Source organism: Xiphophorus couchianus, chromosome 3 (assembly GCF_001444195.1).
Source record: "Xiphophorus couchianus chromosome 3, X_couchianus-1.0, whole genome shotgun sequence".
NCBI classification, from domain to species: Eukaryota; Metazoa; Chordata; class Actinopteri; order Cyprinodontiformes; family Poeciliidae; genus Xiphophorus; species Xiphophorus couchianus.
The window spans coordinates 20,170,044-20,196,444 of NC_040230.1; the positions used below are offsets into that span (position 1 = coordinate 20,170,044).

Sequence of the window (26,401 nt, forward strand, 5' to 3'; positions counted from 1 at the left end):
TGATTCCTGTTTAAGCATGTTACAGGAATTAAGAAAAATAAATAAAACCAGCATCTAAAAACTAAACACCCCAAAAATGATAAATTCTGAAAATAATAACCCACTGAGCCGGGTTTAACTCGGTATCATCCATTTCAAATAAACTATTGTATTCGTGAACTACTTTACTGCATGGCTGCATTGTTGTACTGCATTGTCATTTGATGTTCATTTTGGTTTTGGATGCAAACATGAAAACTTTTATGTCACACATAACCCCTTCTAACATGTGTTATTGTGCCTCAGATTTCTCAAATTACAATTAAACAGAGCAAACTATCATAAATGAAGTCTTTTCATTTATGATGAGCACAGATTCAGACAGCTACATCTGAAATTTAAAGCGTCTGTGACAAACTTTCCTTTGCAGTTCTTTTCACTCTCATTTGTTATATTTTATGGTGGCCTTTATGGTATCGATGCTCGACTGCGCATCCAGTCTCTTCATGCACTAACACTCTGGTACCACAAGAGGGCAACATTGCTCTGCACAATCCAACTTGCACATTCCTCTGTGGCAGATTTTCCCATGTCATTTTAGGTTTCTTTAATTTAGAGGAAATAAAAAAGAACAAACAGCCAAATGTTTGGCGGTGGATTCATGATCGCCTTCATGTTTCCTGTTGTTAAAATCCAGATATTTCCATCCCTCTTACATCCTCATTCATTTTGCGCTGACGCATTTCACTGACCTTTTCTTTTCCAGCACAAACAGACAATCCTCTGAACGGCCTGACTCCTTTGAAATGTTTTCTGAAGTCTGATCTTTCTAATTTCTCTGATGCAAAACACATTTATTTAGGATTCTCTGCAGCAATATCATGGAGGCAATGTTTGATGCATATTGGTGACTATAATAGCTACAAACTGCATCATAAAACAGAATAAGGCTTTATTTGCTGTTGAAAATAATTTTATATCATATATGCTTCTGATTTTACTTTTTGTCTCAATTGTTTCAGATCATCAAATCTGTTTTAATTTCGGATCAAGATTAGAAATGCAGTTTTTGAATGATAATTATGTTTATGGAGGCAAGAAGGCTATTCAAATCAGCCTGACCCTATGTGAAAAAGTAATTACTCCCTTTTTCAGGCATAGATTAACTTTGCATAGTCACATGTTTTTTCAATCCTTGGCCTGGATACTGTTAAGCCTGTAGAATAAATGAACCACTTAAAGAGAAGTCTGTCAACATAAAATAGGCTACAAGTAAGCAACATATCAGCCCAATCAAAAGGAATTATAGAAAAGATGAGAACTAAAGTCATTGACATTTGCCAATCTGGAAACGTCAAGCTCCAAGGCTTCCAAGGCTTCCAAGGCTTTGGGACTCCAGTGAGAGCCACAATCCAAAAACAGAAAACATGGAGCAGTGGTGAACCTTCCCAAGAACGCATCAGGAGCTCATTCAGGATGCTACAAAATAACCTAGAACAAGTTACCTACACATAAAAACCAACAAGTTTACATCTAATATCACAAAAGAAGATTTTAGAGTGGCCTACTCAAAGTCCACTGACATAATGTGGCTTGACCACAAATAGATCGATGCTAAAAATCCATTCTAAGTGACTGAGGTAAAGTGCTGCATTGCATTTACCCAGAGTGTCTTTTTCTGATGTTAAAGTTTGTTTGGTAACCAGAAATATTTGAGTGTTACAAAAGAAGCAAAAAATAAAGAAATCTTTAGGAGGGCACATCCCTTCATATCACAGAAGATTACTGCTTAAAGGTTACATGAGGAGGCCTAAAAGTCAACCTTCTGTTACTTTTGATGTCATCAACGTTAAACATAAATACAGTGAAGAAAGGCAGAAAGATTAAGACAGTACAGTATCATCTGTCATGTTTTATTTATTTATTTATTTATTTTTTAATTTCCTGCATTGGTGCACATACCCAACACAAGTTACCATGGAAATAAGCCCTGAAAAGAATCGAGACATCATCATAACATTAAAACCCCAACTTACCTCGCTAAGCTATTATCTCACTGCAGCTCCAGAAATGTTCTGACATGCTTAACAAAAACTCCAGGTGAGACCGAAAAAGCTCTGAACTGCTTAGTGAAGATTATTAGCCAGTTATAGACAGAAACGTATGGAATAACATTTGCTGTTTTATACTTTTAACTAGATCGTTTCCATTAAAGTGTTGCCCATAGCCACAGCTTTATTGAACCATCCCAGATTTTTTTTCACCACCAAACAAATGAAAATAGGCAAAAGCCTGAAAAACATGAGCAGAATGTGCAAGTATTTAAATGAGGTGATGTAATAAGCAGCTTTCGTGTTGAACTGTGATGTAGATGTTGAAAGCATTCGTTTCAACCGTATAAAGAAAGCCACATAACTGTGACATTGGTTCACTGAAACAAGGCTTTATGTTCTTTTTTCCTCAGCTTATTTCACCAGATGCCAGAGAGCCACATTTTCATTGTCTGGATATAGAAATGTGAAATACCAGCTCTGCTTACATGTTTAGATGGATTCAGACAAGTTGTTAGTCCAAGTTCAAAACAACGGCATGGTCTTGTCCTCCACTGTGTTCAATTTGCCTCAGAAGATGAAGTCCAGATCTGGGATTGATGTCACACTTGTTCTGGTTGCAATTTGAAAAACCTATGAGAAACTTTATCTGCTTTGGTGCTGACTAAAAGGAGCAAAACAACCTTCTAGCGGCGTTATTCTCTATTTGCATTCCAACACTAAAGCAGTATCCATGTTGGGTACTGAAATCCGGACAGCGAGTCCACGTTGCTGTCTGAAGCATGAACAAGCAGGAACAAGGTAGCAGTGGGTTGGTTGTCTCAGATATTCTTCTGTGAACCATTTGAGAGTAGATTTTATCAACAATTAAAAACAAACAAAATCCTGCTCTGTATCACATTGAAGCCCACATTATTTATGTGTTTAAGAAAAACAGTGCACTACCATGTATCAACATGTATCATCTTCCTAAAATACCCTTTATGTCGTACACGGGGGATCTGGGCTGTAAGTCTGGGATCTTTCTTTGAGCTCCTGACTTCAGTTCAGGAGAGAAGTGGATTGGAAAGAGAACTATTTTTGCTGAAGGATTTCATTAATATAATACATACAATATCTGCTATGCAATGTTTAGCACTGAAAAGGGAACACGGAGCTGCAGGAGAAGAGGTATATTCCTCTTCTTTTTATTCTTTCTGGTGTTCAAAGGAGTAGCCTGGCTGCACTTAAGCAATAAACTCTTTGGGAACACATGATTGTGTTTTTTCTTTTCTGCAGCTGTAAAGTACGTTTTACAGGTTCCATCAAAACCAGTCAGCTGTGTGGACTTTAGGAGAACACCTCAGACTCATTAAAGCAAAGTCAGCAATGTATTTGTTGTTGAATGACTATACTGCAGTTACTAGGCTGCCTGGCCATTGACTCACCCAGCTGTCTGTTTATCTCTCCCTTAATTCCCATTGATAAGGTCAGCAACCTACCGTCTCTTTTCCTCCATCCATCAGTCCAGTCAGATGTACATAATGTGATATACACACAGGAAATTAAACGCCACCAAGCAGAAACTTCCACGCTGGTTGGTCTGCTGTGTTTTTTTTCCACTTTTTGCTTTAGGGAGAGATAAATAGAAAGAGAGTGCAGAGGCTGCCATTCAATACAGTCCAAGTAAAAGATTTATTTAGTGGCATCAGCAGATTTAGATTGCAGTGATTGCATTTGTTTTTACACAAAATTCAGGCAGGCTCGGTTTTGGGAAGAAATAGATATACCTGCGGAGAAATCTCAATTATTGTTATCGGTTTACTGTTTTCATAGAAAATATTCCAAATGGGGCAAAAACATGATCAGAAAGAAACCTGGCATGAACACATCGCTGGTTAGACTGCATCTTCTTGCAGAAGTATTTATTCCCAGTGAAAGTCTTCACATTTTATCACATTATGACCAAACCACAAATGATGTATTATTTCCAAACAAATAATACACACATAAATTCACGCCTGTTTACTTTGATACCCCTAAATTAAAACCAGCACAACCAACAGATTTTATTAAGAGAGTGACTCATCTAGGAAACACAGTTCATCTGTGTTAGATTTATTTTCAGGGGAAATACTTCACAAAATCTAAATTCTATGAAAATCTCCCAGAGGTTTGTTAAGAAAACAATGGAAAACAACAAACATTGAAGACAAAGGTACACAGCAGACAGGTCGTGGAGAAAGTTGTGGAGAAATTTAAAGACAATTTAGTTTACATCCCGTATTTTTAGCTTTGAACATCAGAGCTCAGCTCAGTGCATAGCTGGAAAACAAAGCATGTGACCGCCACAGAAATGACATCTGGCACAAAGACAGTATTGATTAGAGACTGTGAAGAAAACTGGCGTAAATTCAAATAAATTAGCAGTAAACATCACCCTGAACAGACCATCCAGACTGTGACACATGATGGCAGCAGCATCATGCTGTGGGGATCCACTGCATTTAGTAGGAACATTGAAGTTGGTCAGAGTTAGTGGGAGTTTTAATAGTGCTAAATACAGGCTAGTCTTCCAGAAGGACAAAACCCCCTGAACATACAACAAAAGTTGTAATGCAATGGGCATGTAATGTTTTTGGGTGGCTCAGTTAAAGTGAAGACAGAAATCTAACTGTGAATTTGTGCTGAGACTTGGACGTTGCTGCTCATGGACGCTTTCCATTCAGTCAGACTGAGCTTGAATCATTTTGCAAAGAAGAATTGAAAAAAATATTTAGTCTATGAATTTGCACAGTTAGTCCAGATAAACTCAAAGATAGTAATTGTAATTGCAGTAATGGATGGCTTTACCAAAATGACTAACAATACAAACCCATTGCACACTTTTCAAATATTTTAAGCGTAAAACTTGTTGAAAACCATAAATTTCACTCAACTATTATGTGCTGATTTCTTTAGCACAATGACATCAAACTCCCACGAAAAATAAAACCACGTTGAAGTTTATGGTGTAAACAGGAAAAAATACAAAAACCCTCAAGGATTATGAATATTTCTGCAAGTAGCTGGATCTGGTTCAAAAAGCCCAGTGGTTCCAATTAAAGTAAACCCATCTTGGCATAAGCAAGAACCAAACAATTAAAACAAAGGAATCTCTCACGTGGCAGAGACTGCAGAAAAAAACAAAACACCTACAACAGGATAATAATAAGATCTGTCGTATTCCTCTGATATTATGCTGAATCAATGCTGCTCTGCTGAGTTTTCATTTACCATCTGTATAATTAAAGCAGTGCAGGTCCTGAAGGGGCTTAAGAGAAGCTAGCTGCATTAAAGGCGGTTTGATTGGTGCTTCGTTTCAGAGACAGGAAAAACAGTTTGTCCCTCATTTAATTTCTCCTCTATCTGCTGGGTCACCAGTAAAAATGACAATTTTCTTTGTGTGGATGATTTGCCCATCAATCTGCCTTCCTCTGCTTCTGCTCTTACATGCAGAATAACTTAAGGTTATTACTCGCAAATTTCTCTCTGGACTAACAATCGTCATCTGTCAAAACACACCTTGTATGGCCTAATGAAAAGATATGGCTTCAGGCCATTAATAATTTTATCGTGTGATATGTTACATTATGACAGAGCATACATTGTAATACCAAGGAAATTCTCTGGACCAGTTTAATTAGCTTCTTGACACACAGTGCCAATAAGTGTGCCAGCAGCTTTGATGATATAGAGGTCTGCAGAGAACTCGCTCCGGGGAAATAAGAGCATCTTTTGATTGTCAAAAAAGAAAGAGAACAAGAAAGATTTGTGCTGTTGAGTTGAGGACATGTTTTAGTGCTTCCTCAGGTTGATGGGCTGTATCTCTCTTAGGCATGCTTACAGTGTTTTTGGTGATTTCAGTTCAGGACAAGACAAAAATGTGAGCGCTCAGCTGCCAAATGCTTTCTGGGATCCATGGTTTTAAGCCTTGTAGGTTTGGTAAGCTGCTCAACCGCCTTTAAAAACCTACTTTTATTAGTAAGAGAACATTTTTAGGGATGATTTTTAGGCTTTAGGTAGAGATCACTTCACAAAGATTGCAGCATCAAAAGTGACAAAGAACTGTATTAATCACAGCGTACAATCAGCAACGCTTCAGCAAGAAGCATTAAGCAAACATAAAAATAAGGATGACTAAAATTTGTTATTTACGGTAACTGCAGCTGAGACGCATGGACAAAGCTGTATTTTCTACTTGTGATGTGATCAGGGTCACTCAGATTAGAAATTATGTAAAAAGATGTTTCTTATCTGTCCAACTCTGAGCTTTACTGTGGGTGTCAGTTTTAGCAGTGATGTCTCCAGTGCAATAAATGCTGGTGAAAGCAGTTTGATCAGTTCGTTTCAATAAATGGATGCTCAGCAGTTCCATTACTTGAGTGGAATGTTCCTCTGTCTTTCCCATTTTATAGAGGAACTAAGAGGAAAATTACGTTTGAGTCACAACATTTCCCTCCCAAGAATCAAGCAGTGATTAAAAGTCTCCAAACATTTTGGTGAACTTCAAAAGAGCAAATGATGAAGTAGAAAAACGCTTCTGTTGCCTTATTTTATAGGGAAAATGTGGTTGGTAATTATGACAAGAGTGAGTTAGCAAAAAAATGATTATTTCTTGACATGAATTTATTTTTCTGTCCTTATTATTGCTTTCAAACTGAAGGTTGGATTTTTCTGATTGATTTTGTGCCATTGTTGACCTTTACCAGCTCAAAAAGATCATTTTTATTTTCACTAAGGTTGTTGCTTTCTAAATTTTTTTTGTTTTTTACTTCTATACAAATGAGAAGCTATGTTAGTCTTATTAAAAATCATTTTACAATTTTCTCATCCAACCCTTTTCTTTTCTTTTCAGGACAGAAACTTTCAGACATCAGGTGCTGCTGGCTGGTTTTGCAGGTCTTTGCTGTGACATTTCACAACATCATGAGCAGATTGAGATAATTCTGCTGTACAGTATTCTGCTTTTGCAGCTAACTTAAATCTGCTTTACATGTGGGTAAACGGAGCATTTGTTTATTCCAGGCAATAAAACAAGGCTGGTTGTTTTCCGTGTTTGAACCAGCACACACTGTGCAGACAGCAATGACATTACAACGTAGTCCTTTTATTACTTTGAACTGAAGGGTTTCTGGAAGTAGTCAAAGTATTAGTCAGTCCACTTGAACGGAGAGCGTTGCTTTGCTTTGGTCAACATTCAACGTTCAGGTTGTAAGTCGGAGCTTCAGAAGAAAAAAAGCTAAGATGTATTATTATTATTATCTAATGTTTACACATATTTCCTTTGAATTACTCATGTTGTATATCGTTATACCCCAGAGGTGTTTGACTCGACATTGCACCAGATACCAGATGACAAGCGGACTAATAACTGTTACCAGTCTGACTAATCAGTAGGCTGTGATTCAGCTCGATTCTCAGCTGCCCTCATATTAACCTGCAGCTTGTTATTAAAACACAGCTCAAGAGAAGTGTGTGGCTGCAGGTTCACCCCTTCAAGTGTGTGTGTGTGTGTGTGTGTGTGTGTTGGGGTGAACTTGTGCAGGTTTTTAGTTTTAGGCAATGAGAGAAACAAAGCATGGTTCTGTTAGTTCATCTGCACATTTTTGGAAAAAGAAAGCTCTGGGAGACTTTATATATATGTATACATATACAGTACAGACCAAAAGTTTGGAAACACCTTTCTAATTCAATGGGTTTTCCTTATTTTCATGACTATTTATAAGGCAATAAATCCCACTTATTAACCTGACAGGGCAGGTTGACCTATGAAGTGAAAACCATTTCAGGTGACGACCTCTTGAAGCTCATCAAGAAAATGCAGAGTGTGTGCAAAGCAGTAATCACAGCAAACGGTTGCTACTTTGAAGAAACTAGAATATAAGGGGTATTTTCAGTTGTTTTACACTTTTTTGTTTAGTGCATATTTCCACATGTGTTATTCATAGTTTTGATGCCTTCAGTGTGAATCTACAATGTCAATAGTCATGAAAACAAAGGAAACTCATTGAATTAAAAGGTGTGTCCAAACTTTTGGTCTGTACTATATATGTACAGTATGTATACATACATACATATATGTATACATACATATATGTATGTATGTATACATATACAAAACTGCTATATCAATCAGAAGTTATTTTTTGCATAGGACAGAAAAAAAATACCTTCAAATGCATTTCCTAATACAAAGGAAATGCATAAATAAACTTTTTTTGGCACTTGCTTTGTCTTTGTTGAACAGCAACTTGACAGGAAATAAGAGGAGAAGCAGCAAATGACTCAAACTGGGAATGGAACCCATGACAACAGAGATGCAGAGAACTGAGTCACAAATAACCTTAAATCGACTGACATCATAAACTGTATTTATCTGCACTGTATTATGACCAGCATCCATTTGGACTGCATATAACTGAACTGAAGTCTGTCTACAATGGATTCATTTGATTACATATTTTTCATCAACTGTGAATATATCTATCTGTCCCATAATACCCCTTGAGAATACACTGTGAATTTACACCAAACTCACCTCAGCTGACCTCTTCAAAATTGACTTGGAAAGGTCAAATTTTCAACTTTTATCCTTTTCAATTAAATAATCATTCCTGTATTTCTTTGTTTGTATAACTGTCTGTTGTTACGCAATTAGTTAAAAATAATTTAATTACTCTGTTTTATTTTTTTAAATTAACATTTATTCGTCCATCTTGTTGCACAGTGCCTGGTAAAAACTGTGTTCTTATGAAGCCTAATAACTAGGCTGGTGTTTCCTGGGAGAAATCCTCCTCTGCTCAGGAAATAGTGCTTTCTCTGTTTGACAGAGCAACAATGATGGCTTGTTCCCAACAATTACACTAAGACAGAGGAAGAGCGAGAGACTGTGCTGTAGTTTGATCTTATCACTCCACAAATGATGACCTGCTCCCAAGCCTTAAATGATTGGTCATGTGCAGAGGCATCCCTAAAGTAAGGGTTACCTGAGTGAACGTCTCTGATTACAGAGTTATGCAAATACCAAAGGTAGGGAAAGAACTATTTTTGGATTTTTATGCAGGTAATATTTAAAAGGTTATTGGACCAACACCACATGGCATGAATAAACTGTCCACCACATGGCATGAATAAACTATCCATGTTGCTATTTTATTTATTTATTTATTTAGATATTCACTTTTTAATTTAGTTATTCATTTTTGGGTTTTGTTTTTACTTTTGTTTTTTTTAGATAAACTTAAAAACACAAATAACCTTGAAGATTCTAGGCTACTTCTTCAGAAGTAAAATGAAGCAATAGTGTTTTTTAAAATATATATATATATATAAATAGGCATTGTCATGGCATGACTTTGTGAATCATAACAATCTCATTGGAGTAAATAACATGTGGGCCAACTTTTACTCTGTGAGTCATGCCTTTATTCTGCAGTACCGCATTTTATGTAGGATGAAGGGAGCAGAAAATGACTGAAGGAAGGAAAAAAAGGATAAAGAAAAAAAACAACAACAAATAGATCAAGGGAAATAAATTATAAAGGATTGAATTTATGCTTGAAGAGTAAGAAATGCTTGATGAGTACTCTTCATTTGTTGTGGAAACATTTTATTTGCCACCTCAAAGTTTGGTGAACGCAACATTTTATGAATTATCAGTGAGTGAAGTCTCATAGCGGCGAGTGTGAATCTAATGTGAACTCAGTGTGAAGCATAACATCTGATTCTGAGTACCCTGGTAAATGTAAACATCTTGTTTAGTTATAACAACGTTTACCACTTTCTTTGTTTTTAAAAAAATGTGTTTCATTATTATAGATTGGTTACTTAATTAGCACATTTTACAAAAAAAGAATCACAGTGTTTAGCACAGCTTATCTTAAAATCTTTTCCATATATTTATGTTAGCATGCATGGAGCCAGTTTCTGCCTTCTTACTGCTTCAGTGGGAACCAAACCCAGATCTGAACTCAGTCACTGTGTAACTCCTGTGTCCCTAACCTTTTAAATTTAGGTTAAATTTGAAGAGAATAATCAAACTTCACTGAAAGATTGCCAAAAATATATATAATTTATTTTTTTTGTCCTTCTTTCAGCCAGTTCACAGGTAATAGATTGTAACAGGTGAGTTAGTCGCAGGTGTTACGCTAAATATTTTAGCTGAAGAGACATCTATAGATGCGGATGAACTGTTTTACGTGTTTCTGTTCATTCCACTGACAAATGATTTTGCAATTCTTTCAAATGACTTCATGGGGTTCAACAAACTTCAGCAAGATGTTTTCTGATTTCCAAAAGTATAAGTATAAACACCTATGAGTGTTTGAAGAATTGTTTTAATTCTTAAAATGATTAAAATCCCTGTGATAAGAAATTCCTCAACCCAGCTAAATAAAACTTGTCTGAAGTTGAAAATGTTATATGATCTTTTGAAAAAAGGTTGAAAAGTGTTGCTATTTTTAAGGAAAGACCTTTTTTTTTCTATTTCTATGTTTTAAAAGAGAAGAAAACAAAACTTTTGCAAAATGAGGATTCTACTATGGAATGTGGATATTTGTGGAAAATTATGTAAAGAAAAGTTTGAAGTTTCCAAAAAAAATGAAAGAAAAACCTAGATCTAATAAAACATTACAAATCCTTTCAGTATCATCCTGTTGTAGAAATTCAAACCACCAATTGACATTATAGCCACATTATAAAGATTGTAGCTAATTTCAAAATCAATTTTAGTCAAAGAGCCACTTGCTGCTCTGCTGTAGCAGGTTGCAGAGCTGTGAACCCGATCAAACTGTGTATTCTGCCAGATCAGCTCAAAGGAGAAGCTGCATCAGTGTGTGGTCCGCTGCTACTGAGCAGCTGATAAATAAAAAGATGATGACAGGAGGACAGAAAAAGAGGAAGCGCAAAGAGGGCGGAGCACAATTCTTCCTCACCTGATTATAGTGCTTGCAGCAGATGGGCAGTTGTTTAAATAAGTCAAGCATGTGTGTCTGTTTGGGCTCAAGAGACACACCTGGAACAAAAGTATTCAGAGGTTTAGATCAGCCAGCCGCTGGCACATTTCAGTAGCGTCTCTTTCCCATGACTCCTATTTGTAACCCCTCAGGGCAAAGTCAGGGCGACGGCTCTGCAGCAGCGAAGTCATCTGCAGGAGCAGAGTTACGCAGCTCAAACGTGTCTTTCCCACACACACACTGAGGAAAACATTGATTCATTGTGATTCTTAATTTTCTTTTAAAGGGAAAAGTTTAGAATTTTAATGCATAGGTGTAAAAAATAAGAGATGGTTCGATATACTGCAGGTCGATAATATCACAGCTCCAGATCTTTTATACATTTTCAACTCAAATAATCTTGAAACAGAGCAAATCGAAAGGAGACGTTATGAGGGACTGGTGACCTGTCCAGGGTGGCCCTCTGTCTCACTTTTGGTCCTGCTGGGAAAGGATCCAGCTGACCCTTGACCCCGAGCAGGACCAAGCTGATGGTGAGACTTCAACTGGATCAGAATCAGATTTATTGGTCAAATATCTGAATGCACAACAGACTGGCTCTAGCTGTTTATATTCAGCTTTTCACTGAATATAGAATAATGCACAACAAAATATAGCACAGAAGCCTGGGAAATATAATGAGAACTGCTATGTGATGCATAGTTTTTGTAGATGTGAAAACTTTTTGATGAATTGTTATTGACTCATTATTCTGATGTACTAAACTCTGTAAGTTGTTTTCAGAGGGAGGAACCTGAGGGAGTTTGTCCGGAGTCTGAATGAAAAGCGTCGCATTTGCCAGCCGTTTCTCTGAGGTCAATAAATCTTGGCACGATGACAGAGGAAACTTTTTTTGCAGCACTTCTTCAGTTCACTGAAGTCAATTCCCATTATTTTGAATAGTTCCATCCAAATTAAATTTATAGGATTAGCAGCCTTTAGAGGATTTGTTAGTGGGACTCATTTAAGCTTTGGACGAAGTCCGTCTGCATATTGATCCCCGTTCTCGTCTCGTTCTTGAATTAGCAACATCCTGCTGGTTGTGCAGGACCAACTGATACCTGATAAAAATGCTCAAACAATCCTGTGATAAAAGGACTTCTTAAGGGAAGGTTTGAGGTTTCACTAACTTCATCTGTGTTTATAAAATAATGAGGTGAAGTCCGTGCTGTCTGGTTTTGTGCACTATACATTCAGACCAATGGTACTTTGTTTTTATCATTAAAATAACTTAAGCATTGAATAGGCAAAGGATAAATAAAATGAATGGAAACTACTGTCAAATATAAACTTTGGTAGATTTCTTTTCAGAAAATGTAAACTGTTGATTAAAATCATTTTTAAAATATGAGGCTGGCTGTTTGGTACCACAGAGAGTCATTGCATGATACTGCCGCATTTTGCTGCAGACACTCTGATTTCATCCATTTCTACCAAGGTTTTTATGAATAAAAATGCACTTTAAACGACTGTTACATTTTAAAACAACTTATTGCTTCTTGTAACCATGCATCCATGGAATAATACATAGGGTAATTGAAAACCTGAACCTGCAGAAGCTGGTAAACTAGAGCACCAAAGACTTTATTTTGACAGAATGTAGACCCAACACTGCATAGTTATATTATCAATCATGATCTTCTGTGCTGTAATTTTGTATGGTTACTGCTTTTGGCTCCGTCATGCATAGTGTTAGCCTCTAGCTTGATGACTCTTTCCACGTTATTCATGTTTCTGTCTGCTTGTCATGTTTCAGCCGGTATCTGTTCCTCTGCTGGGTTGTTTTCTGGTTTCTATTTTTTTTATCTGAGTTCCATAGATTCCAGTGTTTTCCTTTCTGTGTATAATATTCTGTTTCCCTCACTCACTCAGCTCTGCTCCGCTCACAGCTGACACTCATTCACAACAAATGAACTCACCTGTAAAGCTTTCCAGCAATCAGCCTCCTCAGTATTAAAGCACTTTCACTCGTCACTGCTTCCCCTGAGGTTTCTCCTTTGTCCTGTTCTGTAAGTTCTCTCACGGTTTCTAGTCCTCCTGAGTTTGTCTTCTCTTTGTGTGCCAGTATAAAATCTGAAGGCTTGGACTCTTATGTTTTAATGATAAAAGAAAATCTCTATGAGGACACTGATACATATCTATGTCTATGTTCTTTATTTTATTCTTACCAGCGAGAGGTTTTAGTTTTTTTCGTCAGGTTACTTCTCTGAGTTTCTCCCTCTATAAACACCGTGGGAATGTCAGCCACAGCTTTTGGGAAGAAGACAGATTTGGTGTCCCACAAATTAAAATGAACTGGCTGAAGCTGGTGAGTATTATCCATGGTGTGTGGAGTTCTGTCCACAAAATGGACTTAACGGGAAGATTTTACTCTAAAAACAACATAATTAGACAGATGAGTTTGCAAAGTGTTGCTGCATTTAAATGGTAAATTCAACATTAGTCAGTAAATATAGAGCACAAATTGAATTAATGAGTCTAGAGGTAGCAGGATTAGCATCATCGTTCAAACATTTGACCCAACACAGTTTAAAATAAATTCTACCAAATCTGGAAAAAAAAATGTAAAGGTGAGAAAATTTTTTTTAAAATCACTCAATACTCTGGCATTAAGTATATATAAATTATTGTGGTCATACTCACTGCCCTAAAACAGGAACAAACTGATCTGATTCATGTTGGAGTGAGAAGAAATGTTATTTGTCTTATGTTAACCATTTTGTTCCATTTTATTTCAAATAAGACTTTGAAGATTTTCTAACGTCAACAAATAAAATAACTGGTTGACTCTTTCTGCATGTTTCTCCTTTAATGAAAAAAATTACCAAAACTAAGCCTTCGGGATTATAGATGTGTTCCTGAAAATGTTGAAGCAAGCACAATAACGTATAAACAGTTTTGGGGAGGAAAAAAAATCATAGAATAAAACACCTACGGGTGTGTCTCTGTGTGTTTTCAGTTCCGATTAAAAAGCGGTGTCATTGCTCCTTTAAAATCAAAGCTGGCAGCGCAGCAGGGCATGGCGAGGCACCTGCTCCGAGAGCGCAGAGCCATCCTGAGACTTTCCCTTTACAAGTCAGCACACAAACAAGCGAGCATCACAAGTGACCTGCTGTTTTTAAGTCGTCTGCTGCAGGTCCCACTGTGTTCCGAGGAAGCGCACTGGAGGAGCCCGGGGGGCTGAGAGCGATCCGACACCTGGAGGAGGATTCTCTGCAGCGCCACTGCTTCATGTTTGTCTCTCTGTCTGAGATGTACCCCGCCAAAGGAAAGGGTTGGGACGAGGAGGATCAGCCGAAGGGAGGGATGTCTGAATAACAAGGAGAGAAACACCCTCTCTCCAGACTGACCGTGTCCCAAAAGGAGTGAGAGAAAAAGAGGGAGAGAGAGAAAGAGAGGAGCGCTTCAGGAGGAATCAGCGGCAGCTCTCAGACATTTTTTTGGTTTTCAGAGGATCTCCTTTGGGGATAAAAAAAAGACGCTTTGAATTCATGAGTCCAGAGGTAGGAGCGCGATTTTATTTGTTTTAATTTACGCAGGAGTCTTTGAACGGCGCTGCATTTGGCATGCTAACTGATTATTTGGCTCAAATTGTGTTTGGAAACTTTGTTATGAATCAGTGAGCGATAGGCTGACAAGGAAACCAGAGATGCACCTGTGCGCCGGTGGCGGTTCAAATGGCAATTCCGGGTATTTTAGAAAATTTATTTGAAACTTGAGGAGATTTTTTGTTTTTTAAATGGGGAGATGATTTTTGCACAAAAAGAACGTAGTTGTTGATTTCCAACAGGGGCGCCTCCAGAAAGTTTTCAGACAGACTGATCACATGGGGGCCCTTTAATCTTAGGGTGACATTTTGAAAACAAAACTAAGTTTATTTATGCTGTAAATAGATAGATAGATAGATAGATTAGATAGGAGGTGGAGGCGATATTTAGAATTGGCAAAAATAATCTTATCTTAACCAAACATAATTAAAAGAAATAGACCGGGAAGTCTATGACTGTGTTTGGCAAATTATAGGGATGGCCATTGCACCACTGACTTTCACATGCTCTGTCGGTAATGTGTTCATTTGCACATCTGCTATTGTTTTGTTTTTATGCCTCCTAACAATTTCAGAGAACAATTGCAAACTGTGTTCTACATGCAGTGTTAAACGGCAGCATTTTTCCCTAATAAACTGATTAGCTAACAATCAGGGTGACCTTTGTAATCTAGTATTTATATTCACCAAATTACAGGGTGGCAACTCTATTATTATCCAAGAACATGACAAAGCAGAGAAACAGTTTTGCCTTGTATTAAGAATTGCATGAAGAGAAAATAGGTATAAAAAAGAACAAACAAACAAAAAACAAATCTGTGTATTTTTATTGTTTGCTCTCTTTTGTGTGGTTATTAGAAATACCTATTTTTGCTCAATCCCTTTTAAGTCCCCCTTCATAAAGTCTGATTGTTTTCATTTTGAAAACAATAAACGCTGCTGTCAATTTTCTGCTCTTTTAACACTGTTGGATTGTTTTTGATATATAACGACTTATAAGAGATATTTGTGATTGATTGCTTAATCTAGAGTGATGAACAGTTGGATTGATATTAACATTATTTATGAGTAAACAAATAATCTCCATATTTTGTTTTAAAATTTTCAGCATATGCAATTGCTGCAGAGGGAAAAAATGCTCATTTTCTGTTTTTATTTTGAAAAAAAAAACCATGAAGCTTTCACACATCCTAGCTTGTGCTATGAGAATTATCTGTACAGTCAATTCTTCAGTTCAAGTCTGAGCAATCTAGATATATTGCTGTTGAACTGGTCATGATCCAGTGCAGTCCAGAAACAAGGAAAAAGTTTTGCGAATGTTAACAGAGCACTTTAAAAATTGAGAAAAGCAAATATTTTAAAATTATAGTCTCAAATTATCATAATCCACAAGTTCTGTTCAAAACTATCAATTCTCAGACTTTCATTTGTAACAATTTCCTTCTTTCCCTTCTTTGTTGATAAGGTTCAGTACACCAGGTCATTGATCCATCTGTCTTTGCTCCCTGCTCGGCTGTCTTCAATCAGCTTGAGCCTGTTTCACTTTAATTTTTAAACAAAGTAGTTGGTGAAATGAAACATTAAAGTTCTTCCTCTGATGCCATCCCTGCATAGTTTTAAAAACAGGTGTTTCCATCATTTCGACCCTCAGTTTTTACCAGTTAAAAACAGCAGAGCGCTTCCCAGAGCTTTCAAGCATTAATCTTATTCATTCCAGTCTTGCTTCTGCTTTTATTGTTTTTTGTTTTGTTATATTAACTTATGTATTGGCTCAATACTGTGCAGCACTTTAAACATTTTTCTTTTAAAATGCGGTTTATAGATACATATAGATTTGGAGTTGAACTAGCCTTTTGATTCAACTCAGTTATAAGCTTCAAGTCAAACTCCAACTTTGTGTCTGTGGACTGGTGGCTTTATGTCTAAGATCTTTGTTTAGGCCAACATAATTTTGGTTTTGTTTGCGTTAAATATGGGATGATCAAAGGTTCCAGATTCATTCAAAAATTGAAATAGTCCTTTTAGATGAATGCAGTCAAGTCAATTAACCAACTTAGTTATTCATACACCGAGCTGGACAAGTTAGACATCAAATCTCCATTGATTGGAGATGCAAATAAGCTTTTTCTTTTATACCGTTGTGCAGCCCCAACACAGAAGACGCCCTGGACAGGTAGCCATATCGTTCATATCATTAAGTGCCACTGGCTCAGGGTTATACTTACTTTGATCAGATCAGAATAATTTTTGGTACATATGCTCTTTTATTCATGTGACTGTCAGCCAGGTTGCGTTGATCCCTTGAGACAGATGATAAGGCGTCTTTAATGTTTCCATCTCTTCTGTAATGAGAGACAGACTGGGGGAAGGTGAGGAGGCAGGTGACTGAGTGGATGCAGAGAACAAAAAGTGAAAGGTGAGATGGAGGAAAAGAGGAGAGGTTCTGTTGTGTTTTCTCTTCTTGTCAGACAATAGGACTCATCAAATGATCCCTTGGATCCGTCAATCAAACTACGGTCCTCCTCTCTGTCACTTTGTCCCTTCCTTCTGTTGGGCCTTTTGTTAATTTCTCAGCTCTTCTCTTCTTTCACACAAAGTCCTCTACTGTTTCTCGCCTAGTCTTCTCAGTGTAGGCGGGAGGGTCGACCACTGCTCTGTGGTCAGTCTAGACTACATACTTCTGCCCTGTAATTGTAGAAAAGCAGGAGTGTAAGGCATGAATAACTGATTCCAGATCAGTGGATTGGAATTGCTTTTGACCCCCAGAGTCTAAAACGCCTCTGTGGCATTCAGGCTGCTTCTGTTGCTGCTTTATACGCATTCCTTTAGATTCATCTGATCTCTACCTAGCTCTCCAACTAACTCAAACTTCTCCCTCTCCATGCAGGTCTAGACTGCTAATGTTGAGGATGTTGTTGATGGGAGAGGTCAGGTGGTGTTTTCTGGCCCCGCTGGTTTTACTTGTCTTTGTTTCCTGTGACCCCAGTAAGGCTCAGGGTCAAGGTAAGAACCCCTTCCTCATTTTTCTCTGTCTCCTTCTCACCATCCTAATAACATCCCCCCATATCCAGTCATTCAGCTCCTCTAGATCATGTTCAGTAAACCCCCCTTCGCTCCTCATGTTTTCCTCCCACCAAGTTTCACCTTATTGACCCCCTCCACATCACGCTACCTCCCTTCTACTGTTTCTGCTCCTGTGTTTTTATCCTTTCATGTCCCTTTGTTGTCTCTCTCTCTCTCTGACTCTCAGACTCTGATCAGATCCCATCAGACTCATCATAATACTGCCTTTGAATCATTATACCTTCTCACCCTGGGAGCATGGCACCTCCTGTCAAAGTATCATCCTTTTATTAAACGTATTGTGCTTGTGCGCCTCATGCTGTTGTAATTTCTCAGAGTAATTTGCTGCACAACACATCACACTTCAGCGTGCTTTGCAATTAAACACGTAAGCCCAGTTTGATCAAACCGAGTCTTGTCGAGAAGGGATTTTTCTGGGTGAACGTCTTAATAAGAGAATGTTAAAATTCCAGATGGATTTGTGCTTGTCAATAAGAAGCTGACATGTTCAAATACTTCTTCTCACTGATGTCTGTTTTTGCTACCTTAACCTGGGTTCCAACACATTTTTTTATTTCAAAATTTTACTCAAGTTTTCTGAATTCTCAGTTTTTTCTAAACCCACTTTTTAAAACATGCAATCTGCAAACCAGGCAGACTGTGAGAAAGTCAGGAAAAATAAATAATTAGGGACAGGAGGGTGGATGGATGGATGCATGAGTTTAGATGAATACATTAATTCATATTCTGTGTGAATGAGTGCATGTGGACTGATAAATGGAACGATGAAGAAATGGATGCAAAGTTTTAAACGTACAAATGAATGCATATGTTAATGGGGCCTCCACCTGTAGTTCATGAGAGCTTCTGTCCTGCACCTTTTAGATGCATTCCTGAGCTAAAACACATACATCTAATGAGTGAGTCCAGTTATATTGGAGCCTGGATTAATCCTAAATTTAGAGCATAGTGACTTGAAGTGCCCTGATTTACACACTAGGAGAGCGACTAAAGTCTGGAAGATATTTTCCCATGCTCTATTTTATCTATACTTATTTTGACCTGAAAAAAGGCTTAAGTAAAATCCCATATATTGGCAAATGGTGTGTGGGAATCCAGACTTAATCTGCATTACTCATTCTCCATTGAAATTAAATATTTAAGACCCAAAGTGCACAACGACTCACATCCAGTGCTGATGTTTTTCACTCACAGAGAGTTGCAATAACTGCATAAATTATAGTCTGAGCTCAGATATGATAACTTTATTGTCCATCACCTTTGATATGGAGATGTGTCTTGGACATATGGCAGAAATTTTCAATAGATGATAAATAATAAATAAACAAACCACAGAATTAACCAATATAAACAAAACTCCAACTACATAAGCTTTAAATAATAAAAGCATAAAAAACAGTATTTAAATCATTATATTGTTTAAAAAAAATAAAATAATGTTCCAGTCAATGTGTCACTATTTAAGGTATCGCTTGTTCAGAATCAACACAGCTGAAGGGATAAATGGGTTTTGTTTATGTTAATGGGACCATTCATCTTCTACAAGACGGCAGCAGCTTAAATGAGGACTGCAGAAGATGTGCTGCGTCCTTCTGAATCTGAACTGCTTCTTTCTTTCTTTAAAGCGTGTTTATGTAAATCTAGAGGATACATTTGCTGGTGATGATTATCTTACCGCCTTCTTGACTACCTGGTTGACCTTATTTCTATGTTTAGCCAAAAGATCCCCAAACCAAAAACAATACTAAAGTAGGGAACACTTTCACAATAGATCAGTAGATCAGCTGAGAAGTGTGTTTACTTGTGTTGAAGCTCCTTTGCTTTCATAAGAGAAATAGACGCTGTCTTGCCTTTTTATGCACACAGTCCACATTGGGCTGGAAGGTCAGCTTGTCATCTATGATTGTTCCCAGATACTCAAATTCAGTGACCTCTTCCACTGCCTGCCCTCTCATGACAACAGGTCTAAGAAAAGGCTCAGTATTTCCCTTCAGGTATAATTCCCTGGATACTCTTATTAATCTTATGACTGAGTCATAGTGTGTGACATTATGTCGCTCATCAGACCTTGGGAGAGTTTATTTGCTTTTTGGCGTCTACTGTCATAATAACGGATCGTGTGTGGATAGTAATCACACAGACATGATGCAGAGGAAGTCTTAAATATTTAGCTCTCCTTGCTTTGCCTTTATGTGCAAGTATACAGTACGTGGGTGTGGAAGCAGCTTGTATGCCCTTTCAGGATCTCCATTCATGCTAAGTAACAACCAGAAAAGCTGCAGGTTTCATTTAGAGAATCTCTCAGTGAAATATTGAAAATGCATTCTCTAATCAGTTTATCACCTATGAATATTAATGATTAGAACTATTTCTGTGTTTTGGTTTAAGGTTTTCTTTTGAGTTTGACTCCTGAGTCGATTGGGTTGGTCTGCTGTGTACGTATATCTTTCTGCTGTAAACAAGCATATTTAAAAAATATCAAGAGTTTTCTGCTTAATGTTGTGCTCAGACTCAATCTACATTAATCAAGTTAATTTTTTTTAAACAGATATTTTGCTCCCCTCTTTAAAAAAATAAAATTCTTTACATGGTAAACAAGTACCAGTATAGTAACTTATAACTTTTATATACCAATGTTTTAAAAACTAATGGTTCCCATGCTGTTCCTGTGGCCTGAGATCCTTTTAATGAGACACCAGAGAAGAGCTGGAATAACTTTTCTGTACATCTAATGTGTTAGTGTAGTGCTGCCCCCTCCCCACTTGACCCTCCTTTTCACTTTTTTCTATTTACAAGAATATTGCCAAATTTGCACCCCTCATGTGTCCTGGCAACTTTATGGTCATTTTCTTCATTTCTTGTCTTTTTCTGTATTAGTAGTTGCATTATGAACTACTGCAGCTTTAAAGCTTCTCCTGTGCATTAGCCATGATGCTGCCATGTTTACATCAGCAGCACACTTACCTGTGTTTTCTCTCTGTGCGTAAACGTATCAAAATATTATAGATTATTATAGCTATTATAATAACTACGCAGTACGATAAATTAATTTCAGCAGCAGTATAAATGATTAATTTAATTTTATCTTTTGATTAAAAGCAATTAGATTATTTAAAAAAAATGTTTTCTGCTAAAGTAGTATATTTATTAAGTACTGATGCTGGGAGAATTTAATACTGATTCAATTCTTTTACACAATATGATTGACTGCACTACTGATGCTGTGGCAGAAGGAGGCAATAATATTGATATTAGCAATAACAATATCAGAAGTGAAAGCAAGCAGATCTGAGCATTCGTAAAGCAATGCTAGGCTAAACATTTTAAAATTTACTGGCAAGCATGAAGTTAGCTGTTATGACCTAATCTTTAATTCCAGATGGATTCACCATAAATACAGTTTTTAAATTTTCACTTTATGTCTAAAAATCAGTTTCAGTCACCAAAATCTTAGTGTGGACAGAGTTCAAACTCGATCTATATCTGCCTTTTTTAAACTATTTGTATCAATGTTAACAGGGCGTTTTAGTTTATTGGTTACTTTTTTTTCTTTCTCCTGCACTCCTTATTTCTCACCTGTGATCAGCATTTCTTTCATGTTGAGCTGGAAGACTGCAGTTTGATCCTAGTCAGTCACAACTAAACAGGAGTGACCTCCTAGATGCTGGAGGAAGCACTGTTCTGTCCCTTCATTAGGGAGGTCATTAATGTCTGCTGGATCTGCTTCTGTAAGCTGCAGCATCTGGTCACCGTGGATTTGAGCTGGAGGATTAGAGAGCGCTCTGCTCATTCAGGATGTTTGTATATGCTACTGAAATGTCTTGATATTGTCAGGATCTCCCTCCAATGGAGTGTGCCAGACTAGGAAGTTTTATTACGAGGAGCGAAATGCTGCCAGTGGTCTGGAACTGAAGCAAGACAATCGGTATCTGGATTGTTTCTTCCTCTGTGCATCCTTTGGTTAGTCTGTCATGTAGTGTCTCCAGTAGCTGCCACTAGAGCAACATTTACTGTTTCAAAATGTTTCTCTTTCTGACTGACTCCTTAAAGTTTTCCCAGACTTACAGTAAATATTTATCCAAAGATGCAGATGCTTTCATTCTAGCCATTTTTAAATGCTGTCAGCTTCAGCAGATGTACTCATGACTTGGGCAGTCAGTACGTGTTTGACCTGCATTCATCTTCTTCTCAATGTCAGCAAAGTCTGTAGTGTCGTTCTGTACACTTTTGATAAACCTGAATGTTACACCTGCAGCTTAAATTAGTATGCTCCTGTTTCAGCCTGTGGATGTAAGCTGAGGATAGGATTAGCCATGGCAGAGAAATATTAGAATAACAGCAAACTATCATGCTCACAGCAGTACTGCTGACAAGAAGATTTCCCACTATATTTAGTATGCCACTGAAGGCTGCAGGTAGCCCGCTCCGTTCTGCAAATAGACATTAGGGGGAAAGGAACAAAACATTTACACTCTTCATACATCCTTAAAACTTTCTATGCTGTTTTCATGAGAATTTCCAAGTTTTGTTAAAAGGTCAGGAGGTTTCCTAACAATATTAGGATTCTGCATCACAGACGTCTGGTTTAATATTTTTGAATAATTTTTATTTGCCATCAGGTCATGGAGGTGACGGAGTCCAGGAGAGAAATCTAGACATCTCTCTCCCTGCAGGGGAATTACATCCCCTGAGTAATTCCCAGAGCAGAAGGAAAATATTGTCCTATTAGTGAGTTCTAGGTCAACTTTGAGGACTTCTTCCAGTGGATCTTACCCACAAAACCTCCGAACAGAAGCAGCCAACTTGCATTCTTGCTTTACTGACTTCTTCAGTAAAATCTCTGACTTCTTTTTGCAGAGGCTTTACTCTGAGCTCAGATGAATAATGGAGCCCCTCCCCTTATCTCAGAGGGTAGGTCCAGCCAGCTCATTTGAGAAAGCTCTCAAATGAGCTGCCTCTCCTGATGAACAGTGCAACATAGAAGGATTGTTATATTGAGGGCTTCAGGGCAACAGTGTGCCTCAAGAGGAGTAGCTCAAGAATTTTTATGTCTTATTCATGAATGATGGTAGAATGTTGCAGGAGATGGATTGAAGAACTGGCGCCTTGTTTGCAGGCATTGCACTAGTCTGCCATGTTGAAGAAAATCAGACCCATGAAGCAAAGCTCTGAAGATTTCTGAGCAAAAGAAGTTTTCTAAAGAAGCAAAATGTTGAAGGCAATACAATGCAGTGTTACTAACATAAAAATTGCTATAGGATAGGGGTATAATGGTACACATATCCAGACAAAACTGTACTGGTGCAGTCATCACTTGTTAGCGATAGTAATGAGACGAAAAACAAGTCAATCACAGAGTGAGTCTGAGAATGCATCCAAGTGTTTTTGCTGCTTTTTGTTAGGAGCCAAACTCAGAAAAAGAATAGATCAAGCCATCAAAAGTAGCCTACACCAAATTAATGCAAGAATGGCTTTTAATAATAGCATGCAGGAGTCTGAAGGTCTACCTGCATGTTTTAGTTAATCATCAGTTCTCATAGGAGCCGTAGCAGTGGAGTGTAGATTGTCAAGTATTCCTCACACTTGCATGAAAGAATCAAAGCAACACTGCAGGTATGTTTTTGATGAGGGAATAACATTATAACTGGATGTAAAAAAAGTTTATTTTACATAATACCGCCCATTTAAAGTATAACCCCGCAAAAAACACTACCGGCTACACTTGTAGTATTGAATGTCTAATGACCTCAATTTTCTATCAATAATTTTGTCCAAGTTCAGTTTAGCTTAATTTGCACTTGTGTAATTTCTGCAGCATTCTTCTGTCCGACCCATGGGAACAGCTATGACTGTTCTTTTTAAAAAAACTAAAAAAAACTCACGCTGTGGAGAATTTTCGACAATCAGCTGCTCAATTTTCTTAAAATACAGGTGTTTCTAAAACTTTAGAAAGACCAGTGAAAGAAAATGCAAATTTGGCTCTCAGCTTATTCTTCTCCAGAGGGTAAAGGAGTGACCCGATACCTTATGTTCCTGTTTCCAGCCGACTTCATTCCTGGTCAGATAAATCTTTTTAAAAATATGTATTCATATATTCAGCTCTGAATAAGTCATGCATCGTAAAGATTTTATTGGCGAAGTGGGTTAGTGTTTGTTGTTTCATGGCTTTGTGCGTGTTTACTTGCATGGTTAATTACTGGGATTGATTTTGTTGATTAGCTGACAGCCCGGATCAATATTTTGCTTCAGGATATATCAAAACAGATTATGTGCCAAATGCATATTTGCACAAATATTGCATTATGTGTGTGTACGTAGTGCATTAGTATTACTGAGAGTGTTGGGCAGTAGTTTCACTTCTAATGACCAAGGGGAGAAGCCAATGATGGGAAATCATTTATTCATAAACAAAAGCGGTGATGAGATGGGACAACCTGTTTTGAATTTAAAAACTGTCAAGTTATCTGAGCCGCAGCTGCTGTCACCTTCTCATCTGCCTCTGCTGACTGCAATCCAGCCGGTCACGATCATCTGCAGCCTCACACTAAAAAGAACGTTGAGTTAGCGGAGAGGCGCCGCGGCCCTCTAATACTGACGGAGAGTATTGATGATTCTCATGGCCTGCTGTGACTGTAAATGAGCAACATTAACTGATGAATGCTTTGAAAGCCCTTTAGGAGAAAGTTACAGACTATAAAAGCAGTGTGACTGGTGAGTGTACCGCTTCCTTTACCGTATCCAGGTCACTCTACATCCAGAATGCATGCATAAGCTAAATTACACAGCACTGAAGGTACAAACAGGGAGCGTCAGCTAAAGCAACCGCTGTGTGACAAGCATGAAATAGACTACAAGCTTTTCAGAACATAAATATTCTTTTTCTAAAACATTGTGCTGATGTTAAAGTTGAGCAGATATTGCTTTTGAACGCAACTCTCTTCTGCTAGCTTTTTTTTCTTCCCTACATAACAGAACAAATATAAATGTACAGGAACAACCAAGAGAACGTGCCTTAAATTTGATGAGTCTGGACAAAGTTTGGCAAGAACACATTTTTGAACTGTACTTTCAGACAAATGGTGAAAATAATCGTCCCTACCGTATATGGAAAATGGCACTGCAGGAGGGCAAAACCTACTTTTCTTGCACAGTGAGACATATGAAGAGGTTGTGACTTTTTTATTCATGACAAAAAAAAATCTTGTTTGTTTTGTGGGAAATGTTCCAAAAAATATTGCTACTGAGTTTGTGAGAACACTAAGACTAGTGTAAATATTCATAAGCCTTTAGTATCTGTCTTATAATCTGATGTTGAAGCAGCAACCTTCAACCACAAATGTCAATGCAGGTTTTAGCTCAGAGATGCACCACAAATCCATGTGAAGCAAATAAAAATGCTGTGAATAAACTTGCAGGCTTAAACAGTTTGCCCTGTTATTCTTTGTTCCCATCTGCAACAAAGGATGATGATTTTGGCATACTGCTAATGGAAACCTAACATTTAGTTTTTCAGAAAATCTAAATATTACCTAAAACCAAATAAAAGTTTTTATTACACAAAAGTCAGCCTTCTGTTGACATACTGTCGATTGTATCCACTCAATATTTGATCAGGGCTCCTTTTGCTTGAATTGCTGCATTTATTGCAGCGTAAAATAGAAACGATCAACCCGTGTTTCTGCGGAGGCATTAGGCAAGCAGCGGTTCCTTTTTTACCCAATGCCTTCAGTTTGTCTGATGTAATTTATCTTCCTGGTGAAAATATCATTATATGGTAATCTCTTTTAATAGATTCTCTGAAGGATTAAGAGGAGGCCAATTTGTTGGCTTATTCGAACAGAGGGACACTATTGTCCTTTAACCAGTATTGATTCATTTTGAGAAAGTCAGCCAATTGAAAGTCCTGCTCTAAAATTAATTAGTGTTTTCGTAAAACTTGTCAGCAAGCAGGAAGCATGAAAACCCCAAAACTCTTCAAATCAGCGCTAATTGGAAACTTCACACCGAACCTCAAGGAACGTGGCTTCTCTCCACTGTTTTTACAGACTCTGTGACCTTAATTTTGTAATGCAAAATTAACTTCTATCTGAAAAGACAACTTCGGACCACTGAGGCCTCCTCCTTCCTAGCAGTTCATGATATCTTTGGTTCAGGGATTTTGTCACACCAGGAGTCCGAGAGTCATATTGCCAGAGACCTGGCTGAGTCCTTGTAGCTCTGACTCCAGCTGCATTCAAGACCTTGAAAATCTACCCCAATCTCTTCAGTGGGCTTTTCTTTATAATCCTATCAAGGCTGCATTTGACCCTGTTGCTCATGCACTTTTTCCTCACACAGTTTTTCTTCCCCTCAATCTTTCACTGATATATTTGGATGCAGCCCTCTGTGAAAAGCCAGCTTGTTCAGCAGTGATAATTTTGACTCACCCTACAATGACTCTCTTTGCACAGGTCATTGCATAACAATTATGAGTTAAAACATTCCAATAAATCTTATTTATTTTAGTTTAGTTCAGTTTTTAACAGGGCAATTTACTTTAATCATCTTATGTCAGTTTAGCATGTATCTGTGCTAGATTTGGCTATGAAAGCTAAAGGTCATCTGCAGGACCAGGGTGAATATGATTAATGCAGTAAATCACATGATTAAGTTATAAAATACTGAAGAATGAACAAGACCAACAAAACATGTTTAATATGCAACAGACACTAATCCACACATGATCA

General features: G+C 37.6%; 1 protein-coding gene and 1 long non-coding RNA gene across 3 annotated transcripts in view; both read left to right on the forward strand.

Annotated features, from left to right (window-relative positions):
• Positions 1–1,927: 1,927 nt before the first annotated feature.
• Positions 1,928–7,145, forward strand: LOC114139344 (uncharacterized). The gene is made up of 2 exons (XR_003594427.1): positions 1,928–2,079; positions 6,907–7,145. It is a non-coding gene; the product is annotated as an uncharacterized LOC114139344 (long non-coding RNA).
• A 6,824-nt stretch (positions 7,146–13,969) lies between these two features.
• Positions 13,970–26,401, forward strand: part of LOC114142274 (collagen alpha-1(XIV) chain-like) — a 120,223-nt gene continuing 107,791 nt past the window's right edge. For both annotated transcript variants that reach the window (XM_028013470.1, XM_028013471.1), the window contains exons 1-2: positions 13,970–14,547; positions 17,479–17,594. In XM_028013470.1, the coding sequence (XP_027869271.1) occupies positions 17,492–17,594 (103 nt within the window). In that variant the 5' untranslated portion in view covers positions 13,970–14,547; positions 17,479–17,491. The remainder of the gene's footprint in view (positions 14,548–17,478; positions 17,595–26,401) is intronic.